The sequence below is a fragment of the Ochotona curzoniae genome, unplaced genomic scaffold (genome assembly GCF_017591425.1).
Source record: "Ochotona curzoniae isolate NIBS_2020 unplaced genomic scaffold, NIBS_Ocur_1.0 contig_2861, whole genome shotgun sequence".
Taxonomy (NCBI): domain Eukaryota; kingdom Metazoa; phylum Chordata; class Mammalia; order Lagomorpha; family Ochotonidae; genus Ochotona; species Ochotona curzoniae.
The window spans coordinates 2,223,065-2,232,374 of record NW_024465620.1 but is presented as its reverse complement, the minus strand read 5'-3'; the positions used below and the strand labels follow the sequence as shown (position 1 = coordinate 2,232,374).

The following is a 9,310-nucleotide window of genomic DNA, read 5'->3' as shown; positions in this document are numbered from 1 at the left end:
ATGAAGCTGGCAGTGGTGCTGATCGTCCTGGCTGCAGGTGCACAGGGAACAGGCTGGGGGAGGGGGGACCTCAGACAGGACTGCTGATGGACACCTGGGCACCGGGCTGGGTGGGTGAGGTTCATCAGTGGGAGAATGAGCGGGTCTCCGTCGGGACTAGCCCCTGGGGGCTGAACCCCCCTGATCCAGACCTCATCTCCCTCAGCCTGGGCCGAGGAGCAGGACAAGGTGGTGCACGGTGGGCCCTGCGAGAACACGTCACACCCCTACCAGGCGGCACTCTACACCTCCGGCCACTTGCTCTGCGGCGGTGTCCTCATCCACCCACAGTGGGTGCTCACGGCGGCCCACTGCAGGAAACAGTGAGTCCCCACGCCCCGCCAACAGCAGCCAGTGGTACTGTTAGGCCCAGGCAGCAGCTGCCTCTTCTCTGCCCTCAACTCCACCATGTGGTCAGAGTCCCAGGGGGCAGGTGCCACACACACGGTCCTCCCGCCCCAGCCCCAGCAGAAGCCATGCGATCACCGTGCTCATTTGGCCAGTGCTAAGTACTAAGTACACGCCAGGCCCTGGGGACATGGCAAGGGAAGGCAGAGAGAGACGCAAGTGGCTCTTTTTACGAGCTTCTTTCCTGAGGGAATCAGGTCCCCTAGCGTCGTGGGACAAGGTAAGACTTGGTGTTGGATTCTAACCACTGCAAGCTTTAACTTAAGGCAGCAGTATCAGCGATTTCCACTCTTCTCACCCACTCCCCTTTTCAAGGACTCATTCATTAATTTTGAAAGTCAGAGTCTCAGAGAGAAGGGAGGAAACAGAGAGATAGCTCTGCCATCGATGGGTCACTCTCCAGATAGCTGCCAAAGCCAGGGCTGGACCAGGCCAGAGCCAGGAGCCCGGAACTCCGTCCGGGCCTCCCTCATGGGTACAGCAATTCCAGGCCTTGAGCCATCCTCTACTGTTTCCCTAGGTCCCAGGAAGGGAGATGGATCAGAAGTGGAGCAGCCGGGACTCAAACCGGTACCCAGACGGGATGCTGGCCATGCAGGCAGCAAACCCACTTATTTCCATGCTTAAGAGCCCCTGGCTGCTATGTGGGAAGTGGCCAGAGGCAAAGCAGGTGAAGGCAGAGCCTTGCAGAGCTGTGGCCACCGCTCTGGCCAGGCTGATGGCAGCAGAACCGAGGGGCTATTTTGAGCCTAAGCAGGCAGAAGGGCCGGGAGGCTGAGTCTGCAGAGGACAGCATGGGACACTGCATGCCGGCCCCATGAACTTCGCCCTGGGAAGATGTCCAGGCAGAGATGCCTGGCGGGGTGGGGAGGGCATGCTGGAAGTCATCGTGAGTGAACAGGGACTGGGTGAGCCCCAGGGCACCACCCGCGGGCACTGCCGTGATTGGTACTGAGTGAAGCAGTCTCCGTGCCGGCCGTCCAATCCCCGTCTCCCACAGTAAGGGCCTCTTGGACAAAGGATACAAGGCTAGGGTCTGGAGACCGCGATGGGTGCCACCCCTTGGTGAGGACCCCAGGACCCTCAGGCTGATCTCCAAGTTCAGAAAGTCCTAGGGGTCCCCTCCTGCAACCGCCACCATCATCCTCACCACTCAGTGAGGATGCCCAGTGACTGAGTGAACCCACGCCGAGCCGGAGCCGAGCTGGGCAGTGACCACTCACTGGGGCAGGGACCTTGAAGACACTGCCCCCCTACACACACACTTGCAGATCACCCAATAAGGGGAGGAACAAGGGAGCTGACATCTGAGAGAGAGGAAGGTCAGGCAGGACTTTGCAAAAAAGGCCTAAGCAAGGGGGCAGGAGGCAAGTGAGGGGAAGGAGCCAGAGCAAGAGGCGGAATCCAGACAGGGAGGGCAAGGAGCTTGCGAGGCAGAGGGGGTGCAGCAGCCAAGCACCCCCACCGAGGGCAGCAGCACCTGAGGTCTTGAGCCTGCTAAGAAGGCTTCCAGGTCACAGCGACGCTGGTGGAGCCTGGCCTCTTGGGGTTCCAGAGCTGGGGCTGGGGGACCACGGGAAGTCTGGGGGTGCTCTGAGTGCCCCACGGGTGTCGGAAACATTTGTGAACAGCTGGCATGTGCCGGAGTAGAGCAGAATTTGCTACCTTGACCCCCCACTGTCCCATCAGCCGCCTACAGCTGAACACATGGGGTTCAGGTACCCCGGAGCCACCTGAGTCTGGGGGCCACCTAAATGGACCATGTGGAGCAGAAACTGGAAGGGGGTCGGCAGTCAGATCCGCAAAAGGCCAACAAGCCCAAGCTTTCCTCCTCCTCTTCCTCCTCCTCCCCAGGAAGCTGCAGGTGTTCCTGGGCAAGCACAACCTCCAGCAGAGGGAGAGTTCCCAGGAGCAGAACCCCGTCGTCCGGATGGTGGTCCACCCGGGTTACAACGCCGCCACCCACGACCAGGACATCATGCTGCTACGCCTGGCGCAGCCCGCCCGGCTCTCCGAGCACATCCAGCCCCTGCCCCTGCAGAGGAACTGCACGGAGGGGCCCAGCAGCTGCCACATCCTGGGCTGGGGCAAGACAGCCGACGGTCAGCTCAGGAGAACAATTTGAGGGAGGCAGGCTGCGGGGAGGGGAATGGGGCTGCGGACCAAGGGTGACAGAGTGAGAGGCGAGAGGCTGGGAAGGCGAGTTTGGGAGTTGGGATCATGAGCTCACAGCCAAGGGAGAAAGAAGAGTTTGGACAGGGACTGGGAAGACCTTGAAGGGTCAGGGACAAGGGGAGGCCAGCCAGGAAGGAGACCCACGAGTCGGGGGGTACCCGGGCAGCTGCAAGGAGGATCAAGGGGATGGCAGATGGGGCAGAGCTACTGGGAGCAGATGGAGCCCAGTGGGCCAGCAGGAAGGGACAAGTGGCCACCTGGATGCAGAGCCAGGAAGGAGGGGAGGAAGGGGCCAGCTAGGAGAGGAGCATGTCTGTCCCTCAGAATGGACCAATGGGCAAGAAGAGTTCAGCGGCGGGGCAGGTACAGAGGGACGACAGCCAGAGAGACGGATAGAGACAGGGCCTCAGAGAGAAGGAAAGTCAACAGAAACAGGAGCTCGTGGAAGAGGATGTGATGAAGGAAGAGAACCAATCAGGAAGCAGGAATGATGGGCATGGGTGCCAACAAAGACAGAAAAAGTGGGGGGACAGAGGAGTGAGCCAAAGACGGACAGGGTGGAGGGCTGCCAGCCGGGGGTACAGGAAGGCTTGGGGTGAGAGCGGGCCATCTCTCCCCTGCCAGGCAACTTCCCCGATACCATACAGTGTGCCTACATCCACCTGGTGCCCCATGACGAGTGCCAGCGCGCCTACCCCGGCCAGATCACCCGGAACATGGTGTGTGCGGGCGACAAGAAGTTCGGCAGGGACTCCTGCCAGGTGAGGCAGCCGGGCCTCGCAGGGTCCAGAGAGAGTCCAGCTGCGGTGCACGCCACAGATGCCCACAGTGCCTGAGGTTGAGCCAGCCCAAAGCCCTCTGCCCGGCGCTCCCACGTGGCCGGCCAAGATGGGGAAGGGGACAGGGCTGCAGAGTCCCAACTGCCTCGTCTCTCCCGCAGGGCGACTCCGGAGGCCCGCTGGTGTGCGGAGACCACCTCCGAGGCCTTGTGTCCTGGGGGAACGTCCCCTGCGGCTCCAAGGAGAAGCCAGGCGTCTACACTGATGTCTGCAGATACATCAGCTGGATCCAAAGAACGATTTACACCCACTGAGCTTGACGCCAGGCCCGACCCTGACCTGCGTGACCTCACTGGCTGGCTCCAGACTCACGCTCACCTGTGTCTCCATTCACCCCACAGCCCCTGAACCCCCAGACCTCGCACCTGCCCAGACCTAACCCCTGGTGCTTAATAAAGGCAGTGACACTGAGACACTGTTGCCTTGTGTTACAATGCCATTCCTGCAGGCTGCTCACTCCGCAGGGGTGAGGTCTTCCCACAGAGAAGCAGTCAGCTGCCACTCAGGCAAACCAAGTTGGTATTGCAGCTGCGGCGCGCCCGGGAGTCCTTCATTCACAGTGTGGGCTGGGCTTATCTGGGCAACACTCCAGGCCATGGTGGGTTCAGCCACAGCCTGCAGTTCAATTCCAGCTGCTCCACTTCCCATCCGGCTCCCTGCCAACGCGCCCGGGAAAGCCGCAGAGCACGGCCCAGTCTCCTGTAAGCTTACCTGTAGGAGACTTGGAAGAAGCTCCTGCTCCTGGCTCCCGACACGGTCCTGCACGATTCGGAGAGTGGGTCAGCAGATGGAAGATCTCTCTCCTCCCAGTCCACCATGTGCTTGGTGAAGTGTGAATTATGTTAGAGTGGTTTTCCCTTCTGTTTCTTTTAGGCCCAGACATCTTGCGTTTTCCTTTCTCTCTCTCACACACACCAGCGCACACCATTTATCTATTTTCATTGGAAAGGCAGACTTGCAGAGAGAGGAGGAGAAGCAGAGAGAGGAGGAGAAGCAGAGAGAGGGATCCCCCACCTGCTGGTTCACTCTCCAGAATGGCCCCGACAGTCGGGGTTGGGCCAGGTCAAAGTCAGGAACCTCATCCATCTCCACGGTGGGTGCCGGCGCTCAAGCACTTGGGCTGTCCTCCGCAGCTTTCCAGGATGTATCAGCAGGAAGCTGGATGGAACTGGCACCACTGCACCACTACACCACAAAACCAGTCCCTCCAATCGACACCCCCACCTTCGCTCGCTCAGTGACCTGGCTCTCCTCCCTTTGTGGCAGCCAAAAGTGGGAGGTGAAAGGGATGGGGGGCCCTGTATGGACAGCAGGGGTGGCAGGAGGTGAGAAAGACCAGCTTGGCAGGGGAGGGTCTCCAGGGACCTGGGACAGCGGCAGGAGAGCTGGACTCTCCCCTGAGGGCACTGGGGAGTCTTGGCAAGCTGATGAGCAGCTCTGGGACCGGCAGGGGTGAGAGGCTAGAGCCAAGGGCCACACAGGAGGTTGAGGTGACGGTGTGGGGCTGAGCCGGGGCTGAAGCCAGGAGCGCCGGAGCAGAAGGCTGGACATGGCGCAGGCACAGCCAGGGTCTGACGCGTGACGGGAGGACACCTGTGCATGTTGTCCTGGCCACCGGAGGACTGGGTTCAGAACAGGAGCAGCAGGCCACACAGCTGGAACTGGATGTGGCTGCAGCGGATGGAGGTGCAAGACCCTGAACCCCAATGGAAGGTGTTACAGGGACCCAGTACTCCAGCGGAAGGCGGTGTGGGATGCTGAACCCCAGTGGAAGGCGGTGCGGGAGCTGGTGCTGAGACTTGGACTGGACGTGGAAAGACCTTGAGAACCAAGAAGGAGCCAGCGTTGCAGCTCAGTGAGTCAGGCCGCCACTTACAGTGCTGGCACGCAAGTGGGCTGCTCTGCTTCCCATTCAGCTCCCTCCCCACGCCCCTGGAAAAGCAATGGAGGCTGGTCCGAGTGCTTGCACGCTGCACCATCATCAGATGGAAGATCTTTCTCTCTGCTTCTCCTCCTCCTATATCTGACTTTGCAATAAAAATAAAATACATCTTTCATCAGATGATTCACTCCCCAAATGACTGCAATGGCTGGCGCTGAGCCAATCTGAAGCCAGGAGCCAGGAACCTCTTCCAGGTCTCCCACGCAGGTGCAGGGTCCCAAGGCTTTGGGCTGTCCTCGACTGCTTTCCCAGGCCACAAGCAGGGAGCTGGGTGGGAAGTGGGGCTGCCCGGATTAGGACTGGCACCCATATGGGATACTGGTACATTCAAGGAGAAGACTCTAGCCACTAGGCCACAGTGCCAGGCATGTAAATCAGCTTTTCAAATAAAAATTAAGAAATCTTTAAAAAAAAACCTTGAGCTTGACGTGCTAGTTCAGTGGCTGAAGTCCTCACCTTGAGTGCACCAGGATCCCACATAGACGCTGGTTCGTATCCCAGCGGCCCTGCTTCCATCCAGCTCCCTGCTTGTGGTCTGGGAAGGTAGTCAAGGCTGTCCCAAAACCTTGTGACCCTGCACCCACGTGGGAGACCTAGAAGAAGCTCCTGGCTCCTGGCACCGGATTGGCTCAGCTCCGGCCGTTGCCGCCACTTAGGGAGTGAACCAGCAGACGGAAGATCTTCCTCTCTGTGTCTGCTTCTCTCTGTACATCTGCCTTTCCAATAAAAATAAACAAATCTTTCTAAAAATCACATCATGGGAATGCAGCCAGTGCTGGGAGGAGGCAGTGGCTGTGATGAGAAGCCGTAGGTGTGGCCTGACTTGGCCTGGGCCAGCCTTCCCCAGAAATCATGAATGATAAACAGAGCCCGGCTGCTCGCCAAGGCGGGCAAGTGGAGCCCAGCCAGGGACGGTTCTGCAGGCCAAGATCAACGCTCCGCAGCCACTGGAGAGGCAGCTGCTCAACAAGAACCATCATGGCAACGCTAAGGACAACATAACCTTAAACACGCAGAGTGCCAGGCCCAGTGCTGGGCAACATGGGAGTGTGGGCAGGCACCTGGAGACACGGGGGCAGACCCAGACCTTGTCATGAAACCTCCCTACACGCTGATTTCCTCGTGTTCCGTGACCTCCAGGAAGGCCACTGGCATTTCACTCCCATGGTCCCCAGGCAAGTCTCTGCTTCCCATTTCACAGACGGCCCCACTGAGGGCCTGTGGAGTGGCTGAAGCCCAGCCAGCACTCCGGCCCCTGAGAGAGGCTCCAGGTGGGCCCCTGCTCACACCTCCAGGTCAAAGTCTATTTTCACTCCTGCTGTGTTAGAATGGGGCACAGACACCTTTAAGAGCCCAGACTTGGGGTGCACTGGGGGGGTTATTTTCTTAAAAATAATTTGTGGTTAATAACAATAATTTAAAAAAATCTTTGGGGCAGGAATGTTGGCTCAATTGGCTAGTCTTCCACCTCCAAGCACCAGCATTCCATATGGGCTCCAGTTCGTGCCCTGGCTGCCCCACTTCCCATCCAACTCCCTGCCTGTGGCCGGGGAAAACAGTCAAGGACAGCCCAAAGCCTTGGGACCCTGTATCCATCTGGGAGACACGGAAAAAGCTCCTTGCTCCTGGCTTCAGATCAGCTCAGCTCTGGCCATTGCAACCATTTGGGGAGTGAACCAGTGGATAGATCTTTCTCACTCCAACTCTTTGTATATCTGATCTGTCTTTCCAATAAAAATAGTAAATCTTAAAAAAAAAAAAAATCTGCCATCAGACTTGTGTGTCTGAATATTTGACACCCGAGCACAGTCCTGGACTTCAGCTTGAAACATGCAACTTACTGTCATTTGTCAGATGTGTAATTGAGTTTAATCAGCATGGGGACACCTGTGAGAAAGCCCTGCTGGAGGTCCATGCTATGCCACAGTGGGCTAAGCCTCTGCCTGCAACATTGTTGTCCCACATGGGCACCAGTTTGTGTCCCAGCTGCTCCACTTCCCATCCAGCTCCCTGCCTCTGGCCTGGGAAAGCAGTCAAGGACGGCCCAAAGCCCTTGGGACCCTGCACCTGCGTGGGAGATCCAGAAGAAGCTCTTGGCTTCAGATGGCTCAGCTCCACTTATTGTGGCCACTTAGGGAGTGAACCAATGGATGGAAGACCCTTCTGTATCTCTTCTCTGCAAATCTGCCTTTCTAATAACAATGAATTAATTAACGAAATATTAATCTAAGTAGATTTTTCCAAAAAAAAAAAAATTATTTTTCTCAAAAGTCAGAGTTACAGAGAAAGAAAAGACAAAGCTCTTTTATCCCCTGGTTCACTCCCCAAATAGTTGCAATAGCTAGAGCTGAGCTGATCTGAAGCCAGGAGCCAGGGGCTTCTTCCCAGTCTCCCACGTGAGAGCAGGAACTCAAGGCCTTGGTCCATTCTCCACTGCTTTCGCAAGCCACAAGCAGGGAACTGGATCCGGAGTGGGACAACCAGGACTCAAGCCGTGCCCATGTGGGAGGCCAGCAAAGCCAGACAGCAGCTTAACCCACTGCACCATGTCGCAGGCCAGTGTTTGGGATTTTTCCTTTTTCCTGTGTGCTAAAGCCAGACTCTAGGACAGTGACGCCTTCCACTAAGCAGGCAGTGGGCTCGGACGGGGAGACAAAGTCAGAGACAGGTGCAGAGAAGGAACAAGGGGGAGGATGCAAGGGGCGGGGTGGACAGATAGAAGGGAGAGCCTGTGGAAAAGGGACCTAGCCAGGCCACTCAGACAGCCCAGAACTGGGTGGGGAGGAGCCACTTTCTGGGCTCCCACCCAGCGCCCCACTTCCCAGCCAGGACCTGCCCGTCCCATCTCCTGGCCTCTTGACCTCTTTTCCTACTGACAGATGGACCTGCCCAGTTCTCTCCTCCACGCCCACACCTGCCTGTGGGAGGGCAGGCCAAGCACCTGCAGGGGACCCCCGGACTGGATCCCATGGGCCCCAGGGTGGGGGTGGGAGGAGTTGGGCGAGGGAGCTGGAGAGACAGGGAGATGCGGCGTTGATGAGAAGGGAGCAGATTAAACGATGCAGGAGGCACAGAGGAGACAGGCTGACACAGGGGCTGGCGGGGCCTGGGGTCGCAGCTGGCAGCCCTTTGCCGGGGACCTCAGCAACCTGGCTGCCGTAACAGGTGCTGTTTATAGCACCTTGGTCACGTCCAAAAAGACTTGGGCAGACACAAGGCAGCACGAGGGTCAGATGAATATAGCACAGGTGAAGGGGCAGGGAACAGCCGCAAGGGAGGTGAGGAGGAGAGGGAGAACCAGAGGGTCTTGACCGGAAAGGTCGGAGCATGAGAAGGACCAAGAGGCCCAACAGCAGGAAGAAATACCCATGGAGAGAGGCTCGTGGTGGAGGCTCGCCTCTGCAGACCCTCCCCATGCCCACGGCCAGGGAGGGAGGGAGTGGCATTGGGAACTGGGCGTGGGGGGAGCTCCGGGGGTGGAGGTGGGGGGCGGCAGGAGGAGCGGTTGGTAGGGCCCGATAGACAGGGCGCCTCACTCCCTGGGAATGTGCCCCAGGGACCAGTGGGTGGTTATAACCCAGGCCTGGTGCCCAGAGCCCGGGAGGCGGCAGGCGGCAGGCAAGGACCTCAGAAGCGTGTGTCTGGCCGAGCAGGGAGCGGGTCCCCCAGACCCCTGCCAGGGGGAACGCAGCAGGTGAGACCGGAGAAGGGAAGAGGGGGCGAGCAAGAAGTGTCCCTGGTCCCTCTCTGTCCTCCTTCCTCGCGTGGACCTCAGGGAGGCCTCCCTGGGCCACAGTTAACACTGGTGAGGGGCCATGTCATGGGTGCAGGGGAGAGGAGGGGGTTAAGGGTTTACCAGGGGTTAAGGCCTCCCCATCCCCTGACTCTCCCCACAGGTGTAGCGGCC

The 9,310-nt window shown here is 58.7% G+C and overlaps 1 protein-coding gene across 1 annotated transcript; it reads left to right on the top strand.

Annotated features, from left to right (window-relative positions):
- On the top strand, nt 1–3,715 carry KLK6 (kallikrein related peptidase 6). The gene is made up of 5 exons (XM_040978341.1): nt 1–37; nt 206–362; nt 2,302–2,549; nt 3,247–3,383; nt 3,563–3,715. Exons 1-5 carry the CDS (start codon nt 1–3, stop codon nt 3,713–3,715), a joined length of 732 nt encoding a protein of 243 aa, XP_040834275.1.
- Nucleotides 3,716–9,310: the final 5,595 nt, after the last annotated feature.

Excerpts from the sequence above, each read along its gene's own strand:
- KLK6 (XM_040978341.1), top strand. The coding sequence starts at position 1 with ATGAAGCTGGCAGTGGTGCTGATCGTCCTGGCTGCAG. Across the intron at positions 38-205 it reads GCTGATCGTCCTGGCTGCAG|CCTGGGCCGAGGAGCAGGAC; the intron begins GTGCACAGGGAA and ends CATCTCCCTCAG. Across the intron at positions 2,550-3,246 it reads CTGGGGCAAGACAGCCGACG|GCAACTTCCCCGATACCATA; the intron begins GTCAGCTCAGGA and ends CTCCCCTGCCAG.